At 36.3% G+C, this 27,248-nt stretch overlaps 1 protein-coding gene across 17 annotated transcripts in view; it reads left to right on the forward strand.

Annotated features, from left to right (window-relative positions):
- The window catches only part of PPIP5K2 (diphosphoinositol pentakisphosphate kinase 2), a 52,289-nt gene that overhangs the window by 12,766 nt on the left and 12,275 nt on the right, over positions 1-27,248 (forward strand). For 7 of the 17 annotated variants that reach the window (XM_035570031.2, XM_035570038.2, XM_035570020.1 and 4 more), the window contains 21 exons: positions 437-522; positions 4,155-4,309; positions 4,804-4,905; positions 7,294-7,455; positions 8,573-8,694; positions 9,778-9,879; positions 10,434-10,520; positions 11,439-11,514; positions 11,601-11,710; positions 12,749-12,834; positions 13,505-13,630; positions 13,730-13,851; positions 16,854-17,036; positions 18,944-19,085; positions 20,075-20,298; positions 21,117-21,244; positions 21,439-21,553; positions 22,846-22,953; positions 23,038-23,154; positions 23,845-24,018; positions 26,396-26,569. In XM_035570031.2, the coding sequence (XP_035425924.1) occupies positions 437-522; positions 4,155-4,309; positions 4,804-4,905; positions 7,294-7,455; positions 8,573-8,694; positions 9,778-9,879; positions 10,434-10,520; positions 11,439-11,514; positions 11,601-11,710; positions 12,749-12,834; positions 13,505-13,630; positions 13,730-13,851; positions 16,854-17,036; positions 18,944-19,085; positions 20,075-20,298; positions 21,117-21,244; positions 21,439-21,553; positions 22,846-22,953; positions 23,038-23,154; positions 23,845-24,018; positions 26,396-26,569 (2,701 nt within the window). Of the gene's footprint in view, positions 1-436; positions 523-4,154; positions 4,310-4,803; positions 4,906-7,293; positions 7,456-8,572; positions 8,695-9,777; positions 9,880-10,433; positions 10,521-11,438; positions 11,519-11,600; positions 11,711-12,748; positions 12,835-13,504; positions 13,631-13,729; positions 13,852-16,853; positions 17,037-18,943; positions 19,086-20,074; positions 20,299-21,116; positions 21,245-21,438; positions 21,554-22,845; positions 22,954-23,037; positions 23,155-23,844; positions 24,019-26,395; positions 26,570-27,248 lie in introns of all 17 variants that reach the window. The other 10 variants (XM_035570046.2, XM_035570032.2, XM_035570041.2 and 7 more) reach the window with 2 other exon arrangements.

A 27,248-nucleotide genomic window follows, 5' to 3' on the forward strand; every position in this document is an offset into this window, starting at 1 on the left:
ATAATGAACAAAATACATAAGCATCGGAGCCTCTGAACAGTGAGCAGACTTGCTATTTTGGATTCCTTTAGTTGCTGTCATGTATAAACTTTTGCAGTCCTTCTTCACTGTTAAAATCATTTAATAAGAGAGTTGTTCTGCCCAAATTGCTTTTACCCTACCTGAGAGGAGAGGACAGAATTGGTATAGCAAATGACACTTTTGTTGATACTGATGCAATCACTGCAAAGGTACCACTGTGTCAGTGAGCCTTAAAGTATTATATTCATAAGTAGAGAACGTGCATATTACTGTATAATAATATGTGTCATCTAACGTGTAGTTTTTGTAGGAAAAAAAAATATATATTTTCCTCCTTCCCTACTCATGGACTGTAAAATACAAATCCTATCAGGATTTGCTGTCATACTATGGAACTTTTGTTCTTTTCTTCTAGGAGGGAAGTGTATGGTATTCTTAAAGCTGAAGGCATTTTGCTTCCTCGTTATGCAGTTTTGAACCGTGATCCAAACAATCCACAAGGTAAAAAAATGATGACAAAAATATTAACCATTGATGTCTCTGTTTCCACTGGAGAGCAGTAGATACATAGCAGAAAGATGAATTTCAGTTCCTGGAGAATTCATTGGCTCAGAGGTTGGTTTCTCATCTGGTGTTTAGTTAAAGTTTGTTGTGGGTTAACTCCTACTTGCTGACAGGGTAGCGTGAGATACCAAAAAGGCCTTAGCACTGTGCAAGCACTGTTCACCTGTATCTCAAACATACGTGTCTTAGCAACATTGTTTTGATTTTGATCACAAATCTAAAACGTAGCCTCATATGAGCTTCCATGAAGAATATTAGCTCCATCCCTGCCAAAACCAGTACAAGTATGCATCTGAAAAGCATGGCTCTGAATTCTGGGCTCACAATCCTCTTAGAGCCTATATAGACCAACTAGAATGTGAGGGCCTTCAAACACACTGAGATACAAATAAGTCACCAAGGAGAGCAGCATTTGTGAACTTATATTACTACAATGAGCAGTAATTTCAGTTTTCAGGAAAGAAATGTTGGCAGAAGCAACTCAGGCTGTTGAATCTTCTCATTAGTAAAACAGATCATCTAGTCCAACTGCCTGACCGCTTCAAGGCTAACCAAATGCTAAAGCATTTTATTGACAGCCTTATCCAAATGCCTCTTGAACACTGACAGACATGGGGCATCAACCACCTCTCTAGAAAGCCTGTTTCAGTGTTTGACCATATATTTTTCATAATGTCCAGTCTGAACCACCTGGCTCAGTTTTGTGCTGTTCCCATGCTCCTGTCTTTGGTTCCCAGGGAACAGTGACCAACACCTTCCTTTCCACTTCCCTTCCTCAGGAAGTTGCAGAGAGCCGTGAGGTCACCTCTTGGCCTCCTTTTCTCCAGACTAGACAACCCAGGTGTCCTTAGCCTCTTCTCATTGGACATGCCTTCCAGACCTTTTACCAGCTTTGTTGCCCTCCTCTGGTTGATTTCAAAGATTTAACATCCTTTTCATATTTTGGAGTCCAGAACCATGCAGAGTACTCAAGGTGAGGCTGCACCAATGCTAAATGTAGTGGGAGCATCGCCTCTTTCAGCCTGCTGGCAATGCTGTGTTTAATACACCCCACAATGCAGTTTTCTCTCTTGGCTGCCAGAGCATGCTGCTGGTCCATGTTAAGCCTGTCATTACAAGCACCCCCAGGTTCCTTTCTGCTAAGCTGCTCTCCAGCCACTTGTCGCCCAGTCTGTACCTGTGTGTAACCCAGCATGTTCCTTTGTTGAACCTCCATGCCTTTGCTAATCGTGCAGAGCTCCCATCTACGTAGATCCCTCTGCAAGGCCTCCCATCTCTCCAGGGACTCAATAGAATCTCCCAGTTTCATGTCATCAGAAAACTTGCTGAGGGTACGTTCTACTCCTGCATCTGTGTCATTGATAAAAATGTTAAATAGGATAGGCCCTAAAACTGAGCCATAGAGAACACCTCTGGTGACCTGCAGTCAGCCAGGTGTAGCTCCATTCACTACAACCTGCTGAGCTCTACCACTGAGCCAGTTCATCAGCCAGCATCATGTGAGCAACTTGTCCAGAAGGATGCTGTGAGGGATGAAATCTAGAAAGATTACATCTCCTGCCTTCCGTTCATCTACCAAGCAGGCCACCTTATCACAGAAGGAGATCCCTTATCGTACAAGGAGATCAGAATGCTAAGTCAGGAATTTCCATTGATGAATCCATACTAAGTACTAGCAACCATATAAAAGGGATGTAGTCCAGACAGATCTGCGGATAATCTGCTCAGAATATCAATTGCAATGAATTTTTTTTTCTGCACTTGAAAACAAATGTAAGAGCTTTTTCTCCTAAAAGGAAAACTTTCAGCAAAAATAGAGATTACAATGACAGGTCAAGACATAAACTTAACAAATAAACAATAGAGATAATTGAGGCATTCCCATGGTGTAACTTTTAAGGGGTAGAGAAATTTTGGTGAAAAATCTCTCCTTAATCGTGGGGGAAAAGGACTTGTGCTGCAATAGTCAAGGCTGCTGCATGCAGACAACCAGCAGTGGAAGGATTTCCAAACCCTCATTCCAGAGATCTTAGTCATCTGTGAAAGGTGCTTCAGTCAGACACTGAGCCAATTCTTAGCCTATTAAAAGTAGTATTGCATTTGATACCACACAGCGTTCACTGTCCAACTACCCTACCTCTGATGTTTCAAAGAAGGTCACTGCAGAAAGAGACAAGCAGCATGTTGTGTTTTCATGCCGATGTGCAGCCAAGGTCCACCATGCTGTTCTCTCACTCCTCCTTGTAAGAATAGGCAGAGAAATATGATGTAAAAAAGGCTCATGATTTGACATAAGGATGGGGAGATCATTCGCCAAATACAGGCACAGGCAAAACAAACTCTGGACATGGAAATTAATACAATTTATTGCCTGTCACGAGCAGGCCAGAGCACTGAGAACTAAAAGCAAACCAAAAACACCTTCTTCCCAACCGCTCTCTTCTACCTTTTCCCCCCAGGTGGCACAGGGGACTGGGGGCTGTAGTCAGTCTACAGCACTTCGTCTCCACCACTCCTTCTCGGTCACTCCCTGTCCCTGCTCCACGTGGGGTCCCTCCCACGGGATGCCGTCCTTCCCGAACTGAGCCTGCGGGGCTGCCCACAGGCTGCAGCTCTTCAAGAACTGCTCCCACATGGCTCCGTACCACGGGGTCCATCCATCCCCCAGGAGCAAACTGCTCCAGCACGGGTCCCCCACGGGTGGGCGGCAGCTCCTCCCAGACCCCCTGCTCCTGCGTGGGCTCCTCTCCATGGGCTGCAGCTCCAGCCCAAGGCCTGCACCTGCGGGGGCTCTCCATGGGCCGCAGCCTCCTCCAGGCCACATCCACCTGCTCCAGCGGGGGCTCCTCCACGGGGGGGCTGCAGCGTGGAGATCTGCTCCGTGTGGGACCCATGGGCTGCAGAGGGACAGCCTGCTCCACCCAGCTCCATCCTCTTCCTCCACAGGCCACAGGGGAACTTCTGCTCTGTGCCCGAAGCACCTCTTGTTCTCCTTCTGCACTGACCTTAGGGTCTGCAGGGCTGGTTCTCTCACATTTTCTCACTCCTCTTTCCCAGCTGCTGTCGCACAGCAGTTTTTCTTCCTTAAATCAGCTTTCACAGAGGTGCAACCAGTGTTACTCGTTGATGCAGCTCTGGCCAGTGGCAGGTCCCTTTTGGAGTTGGCTGGAGCTGGCGCTGATATAACATGACCCAGCTGCTGGGCTCTTCTTGCAGAGGTCACCCCCACAGCCTCACCTTGCTACCAAAACTTTGCTATGGAAGCCCAACACATAGCCTACTCCCTGTCTTAAAAACATTTTCAAAAAATACATCACATTCAAGTTCTGCAGGAGACAATTTCCTGTCCGATGCAGAAATCTACAGAAAGCCTGGAACACATTATTAATGTAACACAATATAGATTTGGTACAGCAGACATTCAACAAATGATGATTAATTCTTTGTACATCAATAACAAATCAGTGAACCAAAGATTCATAGTAGTCTTTTTATTTCAACCTCTAAATCTCTAATAATTTAGTTCCATGAAAATATTATTACATCTGTTGTTTGCATTGTTTCTTCAGAATGCAACTTGATTGAAGGAGAAGATCATGTGGAAGTGAATGGGGAAATTTTCCAAAAGCCTTTTGTAGAAAAGCCAGTTAGTGCTGAGGACCACAATGTTTACATTTATTATCCAACATCTGCTGGGGGTGGAAGCCAAAGGCTTTTTCGAAAGGTGAGGATAGTATGCTAAGACTACGGAAATTCCATCTTGCTAAGTGACTCTATGCTTAGTTGTGTTTTAATGACTGTATAAAAGACAAACTTAATTCATGTGGAACATAAAAGCAAAAATATAGACCCTCCCCCTCCCCCCCCCTTTTGTTGTTCTTTTTTAAGCTGTAGATGTCCAACAGAATTGCAGAGTAGTTCTCTCCTGGTCTATAGACTTGTTTTGTTGTGACCTGCCTGCATAAGAGTAGCGGCAGATCAGAGAAGTACATTTCAGGAAAACTTAAAGAATGAATGTTCCTTTCAGTAGATTGTCAGCAAGTGCCAATTCTTAAACATAAAAGTATACACTGTCAGTGCATTTGGGAATGATCAAAGTCTACTTCCTTTGTTTGGTACAGGAAATGTTTTCTTAGTAGAGGTATGGTATTTTAAGGATTTTTACAGTTTCTCAAGTAGTAGCCTATGAGTTTATTAATAGAAAAATATTCATTTCAGATTGGCAGCCGAAGCAGTGTTTATTCCCCTGAAAGCAGTGTGAGAAAAACAGGCTCCTATATTTATGAGGAATTTATGCCTACAGATGGCACTGATGTGAAGGTATGACAACTGCGTGTTCTGATTTATATTTAGAACAATCAAGTGCGTCAAGATTTTGTCAGTTTTAAAGATGAAAGTGTATCATCATGTTGAGGATTAATTTTAATAAAGTGTTAATACAGTTCATGAAAAAAATTACATTCTTTTCTTTAGCTAAACACGATAGTTGTGATATAGAGAAGTTTAGCATACGTTGTTAGAATCAAGTGCAGGAAGCTTATCACCTGGCACAGTGTCTTTGCTTTTTGTGTTAATGTTAGTAGAGTACGTACGTCCCTGTGTAAACCAATAGATCTTACCTAGATTTTTTGTCTGAATATTTAAAAATAATACTAAATTTGTAGCTGAAATATGTTTTTACCGAATAAGGAAATCCTCTAATTCATAAACAAAAGTAACTTAGTAAAATTATATAAAGTTAGAAAAGTAATACATTGATCTCACCTGTAATTATTTTTACTCTTTTGTTCATTTATTTTCTTAACAGATACAAAGATTAGGCACCATAAAAGAGTGATTTAATAGAAAGCAGTAACAGAATAAATGTTATCTATAGAGATTGGAGATCTGTGGAGATTGCTTGCTTTGTGTTAATTCAGGCTATTTTAAGACCATCACTGAACACATGAAACGAAAACTTTCTCATATGCATGAGATCAACATATTTAGACAAAAAGTGGAAGTTAGAGTGTAAGATCTAATCCAGTCTTAGGCCAAAAAGGCCTTATTATCAATTGCAGTCAACTTCTTCCACTTGGAGATACATGAGGAGAATGTTGTTTTTATGTTCTTAAGCAAATTCCCCCAATTCTTTTTTTTAAGCTTTTCTACTTTCATAAGCTATATTCTTCATATGGTGTAACACTTTGCAGGAGGTTAATCTGAGTTTACAGAATTCTGTGTAAGAGACTTCTGCAACACGTTTTTAAAAAGAAGAGTTTATAGCAACCTGAAGGGATGCGTATGACTTGAGGGGTGGGGACTGTTGACTATTGTTGTACTGTAGATATCAAACAGCATCCGTGGACTTAAATGCTCCATATAAATAATGGATTTTCTTCAACTAACAAGACTGTCAACCTTATATTAGGCAGTTTTACCCAACTCAGCCACTTACCTGAATTGACCTTATATCTGACATTCCTGTCGTCTTTATTCTAATCTCAGCTTTCTAGTAGCTGAAGTATTACATTCATCATTCACGCAGGAGATGCACATTCAGGTCGTAGAGTATGTTGATAATAAGCCATGTCTTAGAATAGCTATCTAAGACATATTTGTTATCTTCTCTTTTTCAAATGGTGTTCTGCACAGCTGCATCTGAAAGCTATCTAAGGAAGCCTACAGATGCCCCCTTAAATTTAAAGAGAAGCAAAAACCCACTAGAGACTAGCCATGTCTAGCATACTTTCAATATCACTTTACAATCCCAAATCATTGAAGCTACAGGTATGGAACAGGTATGTCAGTGTAGACTTCTAAGCTTCGTGCAAGAGGAGAGTCACAGCTAGTGCAGTTTCTTTGATTAAACCAGGCATTATTCTATTTCATAAGAACTAAGAAGGTGTCAAGATAGTAAGAGAGTTCTTATGACAGCTTTCTTCAGTTCTGTTCAAAAACAGTTATAATGCTCAGCAGTATTTTCTATCATAAGTTTTGACCAAAAAAAAAGTACTCAGCTAAAACAGAACAGTCTTGTTTTCAAGTCAAGTGACAGTGTCCCATTTACTGAGAGCTGTTGACAAGTCTCTTCTAGTACAGGACCCAGTACTTGCTTGCAGTGAGCATTAAAATTGTAACGGTAGTTAGCACACTCATTCTCTAAAGCCCCTGTCTTGTAATGCTAAAACTGGGAAGAATATTGCTTTGTTCAGTCTTGCCTAAAATACGAAAATATTTTTTAATAAAGAGAATCACTTAGTCCTACAGTCAGGTTTCCACAATCAACCAAACTCAAATCATTCTTGAATTAATCTGCTGTCCAAGTTCTGCAGATGTTTTGGAGATGAAAATGTTCTTCTTTGCCTCTGTATTGCCATAATTAAGGAATTCATTTTTATTCTTTAAATATTATGATTTATTTTCTTCAGTTGTGCTTCAGCTTCATCCTAGGAGGTCAGTAAATAACAGATGCTCACTGAATGCTGTGCCATTGAGGAAGGTACTTCAGAGCAAAATTAGTGATGACAGCTGCTAGTGTCTTCACAGAATCACAGAATGGCTGAGGTTGGAAGGGACCTCTGAAGGTCATCTGGTCTAACCCCCTACTCAAGCAGCAACAGTGTGATTGCAGTGATTATCACATTTGAGATAAATTTAGCAAGATGCATGGATACACGTAGTGTAACTAAATTACAATAAATCAAGAGTTCCTGTTTTTCAATAAAGGTGTACACAGTAGGTCCAGACTATGCTCACGCTGAAGCCCGGAAATCTCCAGCTCTGGATGGCAAGGTAGAACGAGACAGTGAAGGAAAAGAAGTGAGGTATCCAGTCATCCTGAATGCAAGAGAGAAGTTAATTGCTTGGAAAGTATGCCTTGCCTTCAAGGTAAGCTGATTACTTTCCTATCTGATCAAACATTTAGTGCTAATTAATTGTTTACTACTTGAAACTTCTGTAGACTTTACATGTGTAGAGTCAGCGGTGATATTGTAGGCTCTGCATCCATAATAGGGTATATTGTAGGCTTTGTGCAGAAGGTGAGAAGTTGAACTTCCACATTCACACTTTTTTGTGTATAAGAATTCTTTCAATGCATTAACAAGTTTGGAGGGCTACTTACCTGGCATGAGCTTTGTGTATGTTTCCTCACATGTTAATCTTGTGCTTTGCTAGTTCACAATGTATCTGTTCTATGCATATGTTCCCACATTTTGTTAATGGTTTCTAGTTAGGGAAGTGCAACTTCACTAGTAAAGTTTTTGTAACTCTTATTTACCTATTGTTTACACTGGGTCCAAATAAATGCTAATTTGGCATTGACGTAGTGTTTCTTTATTTTAAGTGTTTGATATTTTCTATTTTTGGGTAATTTTAAGTTTCTTTTGTTAAAACATCATTCATTCGGTCTCTTACTCTCCCTTCAGCCTTCTTATAGAAAGGTTGTCTTTCAGTCTTTGTCATAACGTGTAACTATGATAGTACTCTGGAGGGTGTGAACAGCTGTCACCTTGCAAAAGGGCTTTGAGCTCTGTTGAAATATCATTTAATGTCCTATGCTAACAGTGTCAGTACTGTGTCTGTATCAAAACTATCCTGTCAAATTCAAATTTGGACAATAATGTTTTCATTGATGCTTTATGATTTCTTGTGTGCCATCCATAAAAACAGTGTGTAGAAGGAAAGTCCACAGTCAGAAGGGGAATTTGCCATTGTTATCTAAGCTGTAGGTTTTGAAAGTTAATATAGTGCATAAGTGAACTTGACAATACTGATTTTGCTAAGGATATGTAGGAAGGCTAAAGTCAAGTTGAGGATATAAAGTTAATAAGTAGGAAGATGTTTGCATATCATGAGTGAACATAACATTGAACTGGCAAAAGATATGAAAAATCAAATCCGTTATTTTTGGCGTGCTTCTAGGTGAATAACATGTTAAAATGTATTTAGGATAAGAAAACCTTAAAAAAAAGGAAGATAACTCGAACTTTTTTCTTAAAAACAGCAAACAGTTTGTGGCTTTGATTTGCTGCGTGCTAATGGACAGTCATATGTCTGTGATGTGAATGGCTTCAGTTTTGTGAAAAACTCCATGAAATACTATGATGATTGTGCTAAGATACTGGGGTAAGAGTTTATTGATTTACTTCAGGAGTTTTGCCTATTGTATGTAACTATAGCCTATGTACTACTTACTCCTTATTCCTAAATAATTACTTAAAATTAAATGTTAAATTCAATAAATAACATATTTAATAAATCTCTGAATAAGCCCTAAATTAATTCCTTATTTCTAAAATCATCCAAAACACCTGAGTCTGAGTGTTTTGCAAACACTGGAAGCTAAGTACTTCAAAAGCAGGATTAAAGTTCTAAAGGTATTTGAGATTTTTTTCAAGGAGAGAAGCATTTATCTGTTGCACTGGGAGCAAAAGAAGGTGTAACAATTTCAAGTTGCTATAGATTTTGAATTCTCTGAAAAAAAAAAGTTATCTTAGAGTTTTTTCCTTGTGCATGCAGGGAGTTGTAATACGGTACAGTGAGAAGTAAATGGCAGACTTTTTTTCCTCGCTTTTCAGAAATAAAATCTGGGATTGTGCTAATTCAAGGTGCACTTTTTCTTTTAATGTTACTGCTTTTTAATGTAGATATCAGCTCGAGGTTCACTATATTTTGTTGAAATACTTGGGCAATAGAACATTATCAAATTTAATAGCCTTCTATATGCAGTGTTACCATTTTGTAGTTATGACCTTTATAGGTTTTTCCAGGTTTACCAATGAAATTTTTGAGAAATGAAATTACCACTAAAGCTACTACTAACTCTTGGGTTAGAATGGCTTTCTGATTTTCAGGGACTTTTATTTAGATAATAGCCATATATCTGAATATTTAAATGAACCAGACTAAGTCATATCCAAGGAATTCTTCTAGGAACTGGAGTTCAAAGACTGAAGTTCCTTATGTATCCTGGGCTGTTAGGCTAGTGTTGTCTCTATAGCAGTTATAGTAGCTTTAATTTGTTCTTTTTTTTTTTTTTTTAATAAAATTAAAAGAAAAATATGCATTTAGAGACTTAAGGTCAATAATACTCTAGAATCACATCTAGAAAAGTACGTGCACATAAATATATTTGTTTTGGATCTTGTTTGCTACATTTACAAGCTTTTCTTTAAACTTAGTGTTGTTTTCTTTTTAACCCCTTTTTAGAAATATCATAATGAGAGAACTTGCTCCCCAGTTTCAGATACCATGGTCAATTCCTTTGGAAGCAGAAGACATCCCTATTGTGCCAACCACCTCTGGAACAATGTAAGAGAATAGTAGCTATGCCTGAATTGTGTAAAACCCTAATGTAACTTTTGTGTGAATTTTTTTTCTCTTCACAAGGTTTTCCCACTTTGGCCTATGAACGCTTGTTTTGTGTGATGAAAACAAGGAAGAAATCACAATTTCTATGCCAGCAATCAGAGTTTCTGATCCTTAGTCAAGCTGAGTATAGAACAGCAGATTTTCAAGCGTAGCGTTTTCTGTGCATAGCCTCCTTCACTGCTAATCATTGTTCCAGCACCAACTTAATATGCGCTTCTAATAAACATGCTCTCTCATTTAATGAACCTCAAAATCATTTTAAAAACTACTTAAAAGAAATATTACCCAAGTAGTTACTCAAGTCTTAAAATCAATATTTAAATCTTATACTTCACGTCATTTTCAGTTAACCTTATATTCTTGCGTATCCTTCTGTCACTCCTGTAGTTGTGCCAGATAATGACAATTTTGTTTGATTCTTGGTGGTTTTAATAATAATAAATAAAAACTCCTCACATATAGAATTGTGAAATATAACTCCTTTAAAATTTTAGGATGGAGCTTAGATGTGTTATTGCTGTAATACGTCATGGGGACCGAACACCAAAACAAAAAATGAAAATGGAAGTAAAACATCAGAAGTAAGTTGAATTTTGATTTTAAAAAATAGTTTTATTTAGAGTAAAGCTCATTTCTTGGGGACGTGCAAGCAATGAATTTAAGCAGAAATTACATCAGGAGTTATTTTTTGTTCATTTTTTTCTCTTTTAATGTAACTGATGTCTTTCCAGCTAATTAACAATCATGCATCTCTTTCTAATAAGACTGCCAAATGAGTTGTGCAGACTTCCTTCATCACATTCTGTGCCTTGTAAACAGCCCTGTGTGATTTTAATGAACATGCATTTATCTCTATAAATGTCTTTATTCATAATCAGAAGAGAATATTTTTGTTTCACCATTTGACTATGACTTCTGGCTTTCTTTTTATCTTACTGTTCTTGTATCAACTGTCATCTTACTGCACCACCTTTTTGTCTTTTACTTTCGTCAAAGTTTTATTACTGTGTATTTCTGGTTGATACTATCTTTAAATTAGCATTCATAAAGTGTCTAGAAAGAGGTGCAGTTTCAATAAAACATAGTTATTTGTGTTGGGACTAGAGTCATGTGTTCACAGAAACTTGCAGTAAAGGTGTATTACTGCTCATTTTTTTATATTCTCTACTTCTGTTGAGGATTATTCTTGAAGGCTAAGAATACACATAGCTGTATATTCAAATATTATGCGATTTGATATATAGAATTTATTCCCTTTCTTATCAATTAGTAAGTGAATAAGAAAACGTTTTTTGTACTCAACTTTCTCTAATATGTTGAAGATATTCTTGAGAAATGGGTTTTGAATAAAGGTTGACTTGAGCTCTGGACTTCAGATTTTAACATGCTTTTCAAATAAAGTTGCTAATTTCAGGCTGCTTTAAGTTTAAAAGCCACTTGTTCAAGTAATATTTTAACTTATTAAATGTGTTTTTTAATCAATGTTCTTTCTCCTAAAGATTTTTTGATCTCTTTGAAAAATGTGATGGATATAAATCTGGAAAACTAAAACTGAAAAAACCAAAACAGTTGCAGGCAAGTATGTCTTTATTTTCTTGCTTTGGTGTTTTATAACTAGAAAATTATTTATTTTAAGTTAGTTCTGTATTTGCTTTCTTTAGGAAGTGCTTGACATAGCAAGGCAACTCCTTGTAGAACTTGGGCAAAACAATGATTCTGAAATTGAAGAAAGTAAAGCAAAGCTTGAACAGCTGAAGACTGTGTTAGAAATGTAAGTGTCTAATTTGCAGGCTTTATAGCAAGATGCTGTGTGTGTTGCTGTTAGTCCTGTTTCACAGTTACTGCTTCATTTGCAGTGGTTATCAAATACATAATGATATATCAACTGAAGCACTTGGGTTGTCATGAAAGGACAAGAAAGAATGTCATGCATTAGGACATCTTGAAGGAGACCAGAGCTCCTGTTTTCTCTGTATATTTTTAATGGAATTTGTTGTTTAAACAATCAGTTTATCTATCTTCCTAGTGTCTCAGTATACTACCTACATGAAAGGACTAGTTTCTTTGCTCTCAAATTTTTTTTTTTTTTTTGCAGAGGTACCTGGGTATAGGGTCTGCCTCTTGGCAGTGTGTGAAGTCTGGAGCCTGTAGCAGGCTTTTACTGTGTGTACTGTCTACTTACAACAAATTTGGAGGATTCCAAATATGATTTTGTATGTGAAGTCTGAAATATTTAATAGAAGAGGAAAAGTCTTCAAGGATTGATAAAGAGTTGGGATCTCAGAACTCTAAATGGTAGCAGATAATTTTTAGAAATTGGGACAAATACAATTGTTCTTGAAATTTATGAAGATACTGAGTTCTGTTTGAGAACTTCCTTGGCTAGTAAAGCAGTGGCCATCTGCACTGCCAGATCACATTCTAGATACAGGTAGCCCATGTAGTTATGAATCTGAAAAACAATTAAACAGATAAACTATTCATGCAACCTGCAAATGCATAGGCAGTGGGGTTTTTTTTCAGTTTTATGTTCAATGTGGTGAGAACAAGTATTGTATAATAATATTTGTAAATGTTTCATCACAGAATGCTTGATATTTCTGTAGTCATTCCATGCTTGTTGAATACGGTTTGTTTTAAGACTGCTTTGCTAAAAGGTGGTCAAACACTTAAATCAATGACCAGTGTAGTTTTATGATATCCTGTTTACAGGACCATAGTAGGTTTAGATTTGTACATGAAAACACTTAAAATGTTGTGTTTTTTTTTCCTCTTCATTTTCCTCTCTCACTTCTTGTTCCTTCTTCAGGTATGGGCATTTTTCAGGCATAAATCGCAAAGTTCAGTTAACATATCTTCCTCATGGTTGCCCAAAGACTTCCAGTGAAGAGGAAGGTGTAGTATTACTTCTATGAAAGTTAACTTAATATCATGTGTATTTACATAGTAAAGGACAAGTGGTATAATACGTCTTGATGTTAAGAACCAATATGTTGATTTAAGTGGATGTTTTTATTGATGGTAATTACTTACCAGTCTCTTAATCTACTGAATTGCACACAGACTTATGAAGTAAATTTGTATTCCATCGTTGTTTTTCTGTGTCAGAAAAGTAGGGGTTAAGAAGGTTTAGTGATTCATCAAACATGGTGTCTTTGGGGGAAAGTTGGGGAAATCCCACTCATCATTTACTGCTGACTTTAAAATGTTTCTAAGCGTTTTCTGGTCCTCGATCCGTATTCGTTCACTGTAATAACTCGTTATTTAACATCCAATTTGTTCTAATTTTCTGACTCGATTTCATATTCATTTTGGATTTCTTATTTAATATTTTTAACTTATGTTTTCTGTCTAAATTAACTACTTCAGGTTTTGCTGTTTAAGTACCTGTTTAATCCTCTAGTTCAGTATTTTTTTAATGTTAGACAACTATTAAAGGTTCCTAATACAGAAGAGGTCATTTACTGCAGCCCTTTGTAGTCCCGGTATTTTTGCTTATATGACAAAAAAAAAAAGGAATTATAATATACTTTGCTACTAAACTCCTCTCTTTGTGTACAATTAGATAATAGAAGAAATGAGCCATCCCTGCTTCTGGTTCTAAAATGGGGAGGAGAACTGACCCCCGCAGGCAGGGTTCAAGCAGAGGAGCTTGGAAGGGCTTTCAGGTGTATGTATCCAGGTGGACAAGGTAAAAAGAAAACAGAAAAAAAAATGTTGAATGGCATAGATCCCTTTTGAGGATAATAAAGTGTGAAATGAGAGTTTGAGCAATCTGTTTGTTTGGTAGGAGATTATGCTGGATTTCCTGGATGTGGTTTACTTAGATTACATAGCACTTATCGGCACGATCTCAAAATCTACGCCTCTGATGAGGGACGAGTTCAGATGACTGCAGCAGCTTTTGCAAAGGTACCATGTTAAATTGCGTGCTTCCAGTTAAAAAAAAAAAAAAAAGCTGATAGTCTCAAACTTTTTTCTTCTAAAACTTGGTGGAGATTTATGGGTTGTTATAGTTCACAGAGGCTGTGTTTCAAAAGAAACTTGCTCTCAAAGATTGTTTCGTGATAGGTGGTAAAGTTTCCAATTAATGTGCCAGGCATTAGAATTCTTTGAGCAGTTGCTTACAGGGTTTCATTATAGAGCTGTAGCAATATGCTTTAGTCCTTTTCAGTAATCAACTCCATAGTACAGAAACATTTTTTGTTTGTACCTTGCTTATTTGTTTAGTGCTTACTTTCTGAAATTATCCTGAAATTTTGTCAGTTTCTTGAAAAATTTTGTATGTGATGAGCCTTATAACTGGTTTGAGTTAATGGATTCATTTTCCATGAGCAAAAAGTGCAATTTTCAGTCACTTCAGTGACTTGGATCAAAAGATCTGGAGTTCAAAAAGCAATATTTACATTGAGACCATCTTTCTCTTACTGATTTGTAACTTTACAGAGGAAATGAGATGGTTTGAAAACTATCAGAAATGTGGACTTAATAAACTACTTTGAAAATTTTTCAATGGGAATTTGTAAAAACTATAGACTAATGTGATTTGTTGGTATTAATAGAAATAATTCCTTTAAAAGTTGTTACAAGGATACTTTATAATTTTTGGCTTGTCAAAATAGCTACTGAGTAAGTAACATGTAGTGGCAATACCACATCTTGATGTACCATAGGTAATTAAATTTTTTATTATTATTTTTGGTGTGAAATAAACATTTTGTGGTGAGATTTAAGAAATAGGAACTTTTGTTTTTTTGAGTACAAACATGAATTTAAAGCAATTAGTAATAGAAAAAAGTTTAGAAAAACTTTCTACATCTATAATGTTTGCCAAAGTGTTCCTTTACCCCTCCTCATGCTAGGCAAATTCCTCTTTTGCTGCTCCTTCCAATAGCCTTTTGCATTTGTAATACTTCTACTTCTTAATAATTGATTCACTTCCTTCTTGCAGTGATACGGATTTTGAACTGTGTGAGAGAACTCAGACAGTGCAAGCTTTACATAAAGACTTCCTTAGATGAATGATTTTCAGTAATAATTCGGAGTGCTAGAGTGGTTTAAGTTAGAAGAAGCCTCTGTAGTTCTTGTAGTCCAACTCCACACACAATAGCGTCAGCTTGAATGAGGTTGCTTGTGACTGTATCTAGTCAAGTTCTGAATAGTTCCAAAGATGGAGATTCCATGGCCTCTCCAGGTTTTTAATCCCACTCCTTCATTCTCAGGTAATCTCTTTTTTTTTTTTTCTCCCAGGTAACCCATCCCTAACTTCTTCACCTTCTGTGTGTTCCCTTTTAATCCATGTTGACCTTCTATATGACTTTACATATGTCAGAATGCACTGTTTTTGTGTTTTGAGGAGGTTGTCCTTAGACACAGCTGTCCTGGGCACCTTTGCCCTTCAGGCCACTCTTCCATGGGATTGTATGAACAAGCTTAAGTCTCCTCATCTGAAGGGCTTCTAATAAAATTGTTTATTCTCTAAGGATCTGTCACAATATCATGGTTTCTATTACCAAAGCAGCCATTGACTTTCACATTCCTGATACATCTGAGAAACAGGTCGAGGAGAATGCCTCAGCTAGATAGTTCATCAGTATCCTGTGTCACAGAATTGTCCTGAATTATCTCCAGTATCTGGAGCACCTGTCACCTGCAATATTGCCCATGCATTGAGGTATCCAGGATTAGGGGCCCCGATATAAAACAGGACCTGCAATCAGGAGACATTCTTCACTTTTCTCAAGAAGGCTTCATCTATTTTCTGCTTTTAGTTGGGTGGTCTGTAGCAGAGGCCCACCATGTTCTTACACAATCTTTTGATCCTTACCCATAACATCTCAGCTTTCTTGTTACAGATTCCAAAGTAAAGCTCTCAGTGGTCAAGCCACTCCTTTATATAGAACCCAGCTCTTCCTCCTTGCCTTCCCGACCTGTAGCTATAGCAGAGATCCATTCATGTGAGCTATTCTGCCACATCTCTAACATCTTTGCAAAATTAAACCTTTGCAAGTGTTCAGAATTTCTTTTCCTGTTTGTTTCCATCCTGCATGTGTTGTTGTACAGGCACTGGAACAGGTTGCCCACAGAAGTAGTGGATGCCCCATCCAACCAAGGCCAGATTGGATGGGGTGTTGAGCAGCTTGATTCTAGTGGAAGGTATACCCTGCCCATGTCAAGGGGGTTGGAACTAGATGAGCTTTAAGGTCATTTCCAACCTAAACCATTCTATGATTGTTATTTCATCTATCTGTCCTGCTTTCTCCTCAATCAGCAGGATTGAGGAGACATCACTCCATTTTCTTTCTTATCCCAGAACCCTTCAGTAGCCAGAAGAGTCACAAAAGTTTCTAGCTGCCTCCATTTTGGAAGTCTCCATCCACCTGTAGTTCAACTATACTCTTTGAATGTTGTTCCATGCCACACAGGGTTTGGGCTTTGTAGGGTCTCTGCAAAGATATTGTGTGTGTCCAGTTTGTCTTCCCAGATGCTATTCCGTCTCTTACCATAGTGCCTTCCTCTGGTAGCTCAGCACCTGACCCTGACCATGTCCCCCACAAGTCAGGCCACTATTGCTTTCCAGCCTGAGGGAGAGGCACCATGCACTCCCTGCAACCCAATGCCTGAACAACTGTGGCCTCACAGGAGCACTGTTGGCACTTCTGAGATGCCAGGATTACTTGAGCTCATGATGGGGATCATGCTGCATGGCAGGTCAGCATCACTGTTGCACGGATTGTAGTAATCCTACATATCAAGGCAGTGCTTTGAGGGTTGTTTCCACGCCAAGTCTTGTACATAAGCAAATGATACAATCTTGAATTTAAATTAGTATTTTGAGTGGGTTTTTGATTGTTTGTTTTTAAGATACTGTTACTTTCTCATGTTTGTCTGATTAATTATATTATTTACTTCAGGGTCTACTGGCCTTAGAAGGTGAACTGACTCCTATTCTTGTCCAGATGGTAAAAAGTGCTAACATGAATGGTCTGTTGGACAGTGACAGTGATTCTTTAAGCAGCTGTCAGCATCGTGTTAAAGCAAGGCTCCATGAAATTCTCCAGAGGGACAGAGAATTTACAGCTGACGACTATGATAAGGTTAGAATATGATTAGTTTTCAATGAAATGAAATAAATAGACAAGCAAATACTTGTACTAAGTTAACAAACAATAATTTTAAGTATCTATTTTGAAAAATCATTTATGTGTTTGCAAATAGTTTTGAACTAAAAAGGAAGCTGTAGCAATTGTGGTGTTAGGTATTTCTGGCTGTCTTGTAATTTGAGTAATCAGAATAGTTACAGACTTTGAAATAGGAATATACTTGTTGGTAGGGACTACATTAGTAAATCATCTTCACTGTTTGATTATTTTTTTGATTATTCAAAAGATTATACTTTTTTTCTAATTGTAAATTTTACTGTATGTAATATTACAAAATTTACTACCTACATCCTACAAGGCCTTTTTGCTGACTAGAAGAATACTAAAATGCAGAAAAGCGGTAGAATACTTCCTAATCAGTGAAAGAAAATGCTGATGTAGTACAAAAACACACCATAATTGTTCATGGTTTAAAATGTAAGTACTATTTCTTATAGTTAAGAAGCTTTTTTTTTTCTCTTTGAATTGCCTTTAGCCTGTCTGGTATAACAGGTAAAAAAACAAGCCCTCAAATGTTATCTCTTAAGTTTAAGATTAAGCTGATGTCTTCTAACAGGTGTTGAGAGCAAATTATTAAAAAATAATTTTACTAATCACACATTTACTCTATGTGGACTTAGTTAAGCATGTAGATTAAAAGAATCGTCCAAATCACTGCATAAAATGGATTCAGCAGTACTTTGAGAAAAGAGAGTGTTCGAGGTTTCAAAGATTTCTTTTTCTTTATTAGCACCTTTTCTTTTCACTATAAAGGGGATTTGAAAAGTGACTGAAACTATATATCATTCTCTTCTAAAATAGTCTTCTGAAATTCTTTTATGAAAGTAACTAACCTTTGAGATTAAAAAGTGATACTATCTTTTCTGTTTGTTTTTTTTTTTTCCACTTACCTGCACTTTGAAAAAACAATATGCCTTTTCTTTTTCTGTGCCAGAGCACTATTATTGATATACTTTGTCATGATAGGAAGGTAGGAACTGCTTACAATTAGGTAGCGAGTAGAAGTTTTCTATTTCCAGATTATCCTATGCATTTCAGGAAACTGTGGGGAAAGTGCAAATACGTATGTATATTATATAGCTAAATTATTTTTAATATTTTTTTCCTACTTTGGTTTATGTAGATCTTTTCTGAAAAAATGAGGCTAAGGCTTATGTACATGGACATAGGCTGACACCATACTGACACCAACTTAGTGGTGATAATGCATAACTTCTACAGTTTCTATGTTTAAGTCAGGTCTGAAGGACATCTTGTAATATATATGCACTTAAATATTTTTTTGGTCTGTGTTTGTGTGCTGCAGTCCCATAGAAACAAACACCTAAAGCAGAAAGAATCATTTTTTTTTCCAAGTACCTGGTTCTTCCTTCCAGTTATGTTAAGAAGGGTGCTCTATAGAGAAAGATGTGTTTTGTGAGGCATGTAGCCTAACTATAACGTTTCTTATAAAAGTTTTGGTAAATTTTTAAATGCAACGGTTACTTGAACGAAAGTTATGGAAGATTGCTAAGTATATACAGATCTCAAACATCCTTGGAATTTTCATATCTTGGAACAAAGAAGGGTTTTAGGAACTCCTGAAACTGCTCATGTTTATTATATGGAAGTAGTTACTGTATGAATTTGTCACCTTTGAATCTGTAGTAAATTCTATTACCTTTCAATATATTTTTCTTTCTTAATTCCTCAAAGGGTGTAAATCATTGAGAAATTGTTTCAAAAATTAATAACAACCTACCTGAATACCTTTCGCCCGATTCTTGGAATCTTTAGTACATTCCATCTTATTTCTATCGTTCTTTCGAATCTGATCAGTTTGTGTTTATCTCAAATTGCAGCTTACTCCATCTGGAAGCATCTCATTGATAAAATCAATGCAGGTTATTAAAAATCCTGTAAAGACATGTGACAAGGTCTACTCCTTGATCCAGAGCTTGACTTCTCAGATTAGGCAAAGAATGGAAGATCCAAAGTCTGCAGGTATTTAAACATTTTTGTAGCCGTATTTAGTTTCTCTTGTTTGCATTTGAGAGAGTTATAATATAGCCCTTCTGCAGTAAACTAGCTTTTAGCTGAACTTCATTCAACAATGGCATATGGATTTTCAGTCTGATTCACTATGTATAATGTTAAAGTAAAAAACAGGAGAAACACATGGTCATATTGCAGGTAAGGGCTCTTTGTGGTGTTCAGAAGTTCAGGTTAGTTCTCAAACATTTACAGAAATTCTTGACATAATTATTTGAAATGCAGCAGTCCATGGAAAGAAAGGCAACATGTATGTGAACCAACAATACGGGAAAACTAGAGCTGGAACTGGCCACAATGCTTTTTTGGTACTAACTAAATACTGGAATATTTGCTATCAATCTTCTTTGCAGTGCGTTGCAATGCAAATAGCTGTTGTTTTGAGGTTGAGGCATACAAGTGTCATGCATAGATAGTATCACTGCTCCAGTCTCCTGTCTTGTGAATGAGATAATCCAACCTGTCTACCAGTCTCTTGGCTTTTGCTTTTGACACATTTATTACATGACCAGTGCTGCAAGACGCTTTATTCTTGGTGCTGTAGCTTTGTCTAAAGGGTGAGTGGTGCAGTTCTACGAGGAAGCTTTCTGCTGTCTAGATGTGGCTAGATGTTTTCACCAGTAAAATTAACCATATGCACATCTGTTCCCTCTTATTGGAAATAGTATAGTTAATTTATTTTCTCTTTTAATACACTTCTTATATATAAGTAATATACTTTTATATATAATACATATAAATATATATAATAATAAAATACTAATAAATAAAATAATAATTAATAGTAAAATTTATATATACTTTTATATATAAATATATGCTTTTAATATACTATTTTATATATAAAAATTGTTTTCAGCAGTTACTACCATGTAATTAATTTTTTTTCTCTTGTTATTTGGATGCTGCTGATTACTTACATGAGATATGTATTTATCCAGATATTCAGCTGTACCACAGTGAAACATTAGAACTGATGCTGCGCAGATGGGCCAAGCTAGAAAAAGACTTCAAAACAAAGAATGGAAGATACGATATTAGCAAAATTCCTGATATTTACGACTGTATAAAGTATGATGTGCAGCACAATGGCTCCTTAAAATTGGAAAACACAATGGAATTATACAGGCTTTCAAAGGCTTTAGCTGACATTGTGATCCCTCAGGTAAATATTTTCAGTTATGAAGTGGATTGCAGAATTAATGCTTTATCAAGCTGTGTGAAAGATGTCTACTTTGTATTTTCTATTGAAGGTCCCTTTAACTTCACGTCTTATTTTCTGCTAGGAAGCAGATTGTTTTGTTTAAGAAAGATTTTGTTTCAGCATTCATTGAAGTGTGTTCAGAGTGATTTTTTTCTGGCAGTTTATACTGCTACTGCAGTGTATTAAGGTGAATTGTCTCATCACAGCCATTCTTTACAAATTTAAGTGGAGCCCACATGATCAACTGTATATTCTTAAATCACATTTAATTTCATTCTTGCTGCTTTTAACAACTTCGTTTTCAGGCTCTCTGCAATTGATGCTGAATCATGGTCTATCTAACTTCCCTTGCAACCGAAATTTTAAAGGACCTTTCTGCTGCTTCAAAGCGCTAACACTCCCTGATAAAAACCCCTTGATAAAAACATCTTAAGTTTCACAGAATTTAAGGCTAGGTATAGACAAGTTAAATTTCCATGTACTGCAGGCTGATAAATTCAGATTAGCTCTAAATGATGTAGGCTACAGAATATGAAATTGTATTGTAATATCCTGTGCATGAAGAAGCGATTTTCGGTGTTACCTCAAACAGGAAAAAGGCAAACCCTTTCTTACTTGGAGGGAGAGGTCAGTATTTGATTATAATAACAACATTAAACAAAACAGCTTGCAGCCAGAGAAAAGTAATAGATGGCTAATTAAATTTAATATACAAGCCTTGAATTAGAAGATGTTTTGATCTTTAACTGATTTTTAAAAGTCAATTCCTTCTTACGCAGGAATATGGTATTTCTAAGGCTGAGAAACTAGAGATTGCCAAAGGTTACTGCACTCCTCTAGTTAGAAAAATCCGTTCTGACCTTCAGAGAACTCAAGATGATGATACTGTAAATAAGCTTCACCCTCTGTAAGTCTTAATTTTTTTATATGGTTACATTAATTTCTGTTAGACTTACTGGAGATACTCCATAGCTTTCATACTTGAAACGTCTTACTAGTTCAGAATAATTTAAAACATATGACTCATTTATTAGTCGACAGCTATTTCTAAAATAGGGTTACATCTCATTATGGTCTAATTAGATTTCTTTTTCTTTTAAGTTACTCCAGGGGTGTTATGTCCCCTGAACGCCATGTTCGTACACGACTGTATTTCACCAGTGAAAGTCATGTCCATTCCCTGTTGTCCACCCTTCGTTATGGTGCCTTATGTGATGTAAGTTGAACACTTTTTCTGTGAAAGCTGTGGTATTTTATGAGGAACCAAAAAGATCAACTTTTACTAAGCTCTATTAATTGAAAGCTTAATTTTCTAAAGTGGCTTTGGAAATTATAATACTTTTTTAAACATTTGATTTCTTGTTTTATATGCAGAGACAAATTTCGAACTCCTAGGGTGGTCATTGGAAAACAGCATGCTCCTTTAAATTGAGTTCCATTGGTGTGTTCAGCTATATATGTTATGGTCTTAAAGGGGTTTGCAAAGGGAAGATAATCATTTTTTTTTGTCTTCTGTTGTCACCTATAATTATTACCAACTCTTTTCTGTTCAAATTATCTAATTCAGGCTTCTCTGAATTGACTTTTGGATTGGCTTATTTTTAATTACTGGAATATTGTCAAGACCTTTCTACCTGGCTTCAAGAATGCTCTTGTAGTGCAAAGTTCCTACAGTTCAGTGGACTGTCTTTCTTTATCATACTGTTGTAGAATACTTTGAAGGTGCTGCTTTATTCTCCATCTGATTGGCTTTGAAACCAAAGACCAAAATAACAAGCTCTTTAGATTCACCAGTTAACCAGCTGAGCTCATGGAGAGAGGACAGTGTAGCACCACAGAGTCTACATAGATGTTTCTGCGACATCATGATTAAAGTAATATTTTTTGAAATAGCTGCATATATGTACTTGCTTCTGGTGACAGATGAGTAAACTCATTGGTGCAAAAAGCATTTTTAATCCTAGACCTCTGTAACATGCTACAGCAGATAAACCTGTGGTTTGTTTTTTCATAATTAATGGACCTTTGTTTTAGAGCATGAAAAAGGTGAATATTCACTTTAAATAATTCAGAATATGATGCTTATTCTTCTGCCATACTGTAGAAGTACCCTTTGTCTGTTTAACTGCTATAAAGATACCTAGAAACATTTCCCATGATATACTATTTGAAGCAAGTTAATAGCAGAGTCCAAGATTCTCGTCAGGAGAATATAAAATGGTGCTTCTGTCTACAGAGCATATATCATTATTAACAAAATAACGTGAAAGATACACTAAAATAAAATGCGAAAAGTTCTGATCTCCACTTTCCATTCATTTAATGAGTAATTTTGCTTCACTTTTTTCTAGTTGTCTCAGGTTTTCTATTAGCTATAAAGAGCTTTATACTGCTTCTGTGAAAGTAAATGCCATGTAAATGGGAGAAAATGGAAATCATCAGTCTTTCTAAAGAAAATTGCTAGCTTTTATTTGTCAAGATGCTGATTTTTTTTTTTCTCTTCATAAGGAATCAAAAGATGAACAATGGAAACGAGCCATGGATTATTTAAATGTTGTCAATGAACTCAATTACATGACACAGATTGTTATCATGCTTTATGAGGATCCAAACAAGGTATTTAAAATGGATGAATGTCTTCAGAAATGAGTAATGCTAAGCTATTTATTAAAGTGTAAATCTATTTATCATTTTCTTCAGGAACTTTCTTCAGAAGAACGTTTCCATGTAGAGTTGCACTTTAGCCCAGGAGCCAAAGGCTGTGAGGAAGATAAAAATTTACCAGCTGGTTATGGATACAGACCTGCCTCCCGAGAGGTAATAATTATACCTTTCTTTAAAGCAAAAATAATTTTTTTTCTGGATGCAGACATATCTAAAATAAACAGTGGGAAATTATTAGGTTAAAAAATACAAGTGTAATTTTTGAGGAGGTCCATTTGGAATGTACACAGATAATGTGGGTCTCCTATGGCTTTGCTAGACTTTACTACAAGTACAAACTATTCTTTGTAAGAAAAGTGGTAGCAACGGCAGTGTCACATTAACGATATGCTGGCAACTGAAATAAATATTTAAGAAAATAAGACAGTTTGGCATGCTTATTGGCTTGACAGCTCAACAGATTGTTGAGGACTGTAATTGTATTTGAAGGTCTGTGGAGTTACCACATGAGAAATGAATGAAAGCAAAGCTTGGATGGAATTTTGACTTGTGAGGCAAGAATTTTACTACTATGTCAGCAGGAAGTTGGAATAAGATATGTAGGCTGAACAGTCTGGCTAATTAAGACCATGCTGTCATACGCAGTGGCATGGTAGGAGCAAATACACGTGGATTATTAAGTCTAAATCAATATGCATTTTATAACTAGTTGTTCAATAGTATATAATTTACTGATATCTTTATGTCGCTTTGTGTTTATGCAGAAGGTTCATTTAGTAGTCACTTCTCTATATGTGTTGCAAGGTGTGAATCTAAATTGAAAAGGAATTATATTGTTTGTAGAATGAAGGCTCGAAGAAAACCTCCCACAGAAATGATAGTGATGAAGAGGCACATGCTTCTAGAAGGGATGAAACAGATCGGTCAGTAGTGATGTTCAAGCCAATGGTATCAGATCCAATTCACATACACAGAAAGTCACCCCTTCCACGATCCAGGAAGATTGGTTCTGTTGAAGTAAGTGTTTATGTTTCAGAGAATGAATTTCACAGGAATTAACTTCTGTTTATTTTAACAAAGCAATAACAAAGGTAATTCTGCTTTCGATTACACAGAACCGGTATGGTGTTAAGTCTCACAAAAGGGTTCCTCTTATTTTGTGGGAAGTCCTCCATGGCAATAATTTGTCTGAAGGAATTATTTAAAATACATGATTATTTTCCCATAAAAGATTTATTTCCTTGTTGTTGTTTTTTTAAGCCATATTAGAGAAAAAAAAAAAAACATGTTTGAAAACGAAGACTCTTTCAGTCTAAACTTACATCTTCCAACTAACATACGTTGCTTTTATATCCATCCTTACAAGACTGCTGGTGTTGGGAAGTAAGCAAACCTTCAGGGTCATCATACTGAGAGGGGATGGGGGTTTGGGGGGCTCTAGGGGAGGTGCAGAAGGTGCGATAAATGTCTTCAGGTGTATTTGTTTTCATGTGGAGTGGAAGTGACTCCACTCATTCAGCATTTGAAGGTAAGACAATAGACAGTAAGTTGTGTTTTTTTTAAATGGGTGGGGTTTGTGTTTCATTAAGTCTTTAGATAACAGCTTGAACAGTCTAGTCTCCTGTCTTGAAGGCCATGACATCTAGGTGTGCTTCACTGATACGGCTTTAATGTCACAGAGGTGGGGGATGCAGAGCATTGTCACTGATACCATTTGTATGGTTGAGTGGCAAAGCTTCAGTTGGTGCATAGTGGCACTTCTGTGATGTTAATGCTAGAAGCAGACTAACAGCTTCTTATTGCCTCATTTTCAGTTGCTTAAAACCATCAGAACTTAAGATTCACTCCAAAAGCTTTTCCTTTCATGTTTGTGTTGGCAATGGACTGTTTGTATGCAATGCAAGTATTACAGAAGGAAGATTTGCAAGTTATTTGATTATTGGTAGTGTGGAGAGAAAAAGATGCATGGTTTCCTTCTACAAGAATATCTGTATAACTTCACATGACTTTCATAAATTAACATAGGTAATAAATGTGAATGTCTTACGTTTTCTATTTCCAAGTTTTATCATAAACAAATGCTCACAACATCAATATTTTGGATTTTTAAATGCTCTTTTCAGTATGATCATGCAAGCTCCCCTCCTAGTTATGAGTTCATATACACACAGCTTAATAGACTTTTTACTTCAAACTTTTAATCTCTTTCATTTTCATAAATTGTGTGGAAGTTACTTTCAAAAGGTATTGGTAACACAAATTACTAAATTTTGACTGTGCATGTAATATGTCTCCCAATAGAATGGGTTCCAGCATTCAGTGACTGTTAATTTGCTGGAATATTTAAAGAAAACATACACTATGGTTTATTTATTTATTTTTTTTGTCCAAAAGGAAAATTGAGAGATTCATCTGGCCCACTGAAATCTGCAAAACCAGTATTTGGAATATTTATACCAAATAGTATTTTCAAGTGTTTTTTAAAAAAGACATTTTACTGCAACTTAAACTGCAACTGCCTTGAACCTTTTTATTTTTTTTTTTTTGTCTGTAAGGCAATTCTCTTTTCCCTTACATCCATTAATTTGAAGGGACACTGTCAGGTATGAGATTAGATGGAAGTTTACATCTGGGGTATAGTCAGCAATATTTAGAGAAGCATGGCAACTGTAACTGAGTCATGGAAAAAAAAAAAAGATTTCAAAGAGTAAAATGAGAAAGTAAGACTCATCAGCATTGGAAATCAAATTCTGTACTGCAAAAAATGTTGTTTGCTAATGCTACATAGTGATATAGGGCATGCAGGGCTCAGCCTGACACTGTCTTCCCTTGAAGTCTTATAGCTGTCCAGCTTTAGATAATGTTTAGGGCTTTTTTAAGGTTGGAAAACTACTACCAGTCAGATTGGTGTTACCTAACAGTCAGTCAGTTGTAAAGTTTCAAAGGTGATTCTAAAAATCAGAGTCTCTTAGATCAGGCTATAGACTATCAATGAAAATTATTAAGTACTAAATAGGAAAGTTTAATGTACTTAGAGGGGGAAAACTATTAAACAGTATGTCAAGGATAAAAGATATTCCGTTTCCAACATGAGGAATTCTAAAAATTATGAGCCAATCATTGATTCCCATTATTTTTCTTTCATGCCGTTATTTAATAATTAATCTACCAGAAATTTGATTAGATTGTATTAAAATATAATTGATTGAGTGGAAGTGATAACTTCCTCATATTGTAATACTACTCTTCCCTACTCACTGTTTAATAGTTTTAGAAACAGTATATTAAAAGGGTGCAAGCAGACTGGGTATTTTTTTTTCTTTTCTGTTCATTTGGCTCTGTTGAATCTAACTTTGCATGCTTTGCTGTTTTTTGCCCCCTTTCTCACTTCCAGGAAGAGAGCCCCCTGAGTGTGTCTAGCCCAGAGTGTATTGGTACCTGGCTGCATTACACCAGTGGTGTGGGTACTGGGCGTCGAAGACGCAGATCAGGGGAACAAATCACTTCTTCCCCTGTCTCCCCTAAATCATTGGCTTTCACATCCAGTATTTTTGGCTCATGGCAACAGGTTTTTAAACTTTACTTCATTAAACATTATTATGCATTCCAAGCAACAACCAACTGTCTTTAAGGACATCTAATCCCTTGTTACGGATTACATTTGAAGCAAATTCTTCCACTTTTTAAAATTACTTCCCAAGAATGTTTTGGGGAAAAAGAGCAAGTGCATGTTTTTCCACTGAATGTGTTACACACTTTCTTGAAAAATTGGTTTCCTTATAGGAATTGCAAATGTTACCACAGTAGAAAAGACATAGTCTACTGCCTAATAAAACAGATTTCTGCTTTGGCTTAGTTGTCCTTTAAGACTTTAAAAACGGCATTGCTTAATTTGGTGGTAGGTAAATTTAAATTTAATTTTTTTAAATAATTGCAACCAATACCATTTAAAATAATTTATTTGGAACTTCATATTGCTATTCAAAACTTGTTTTGCATATATCATATTTCCAGTGGCCTGGTATTAACTATTGCAGGGAACAAACTCTAGCACTAATAATTCTTGCGTTCTGTATCTGGAGGTATCTAAAACTCCCAACACAGTACATCATCCATTGACTTGTACAATATTTTGAAGATTTTCCTAAATATGTGGGGGAGGAAGCAGGAAAAAAAAAGACAGTAAAATTTTTAAAGTACCAATGAAGATATAAGATTCTTTGTATTTCAAGATATTGTTTACCTGT

This window comes from Cygnus atratus, chromosome Z (genome assembly GCF_013377495.2).
Source record: "Cygnus atratus isolate AKBS03 ecotype Queensland, Australia chromosome Z, CAtr_DNAZoo_HiC_assembly, whole genome shotgun sequence".
In the NCBI taxonomy this organism is placed as follows: Eukaryota; Metazoa; Chordata; class Aves; order Anseriformes; family Anatidae; genus Cygnus; species Cygnus atratus.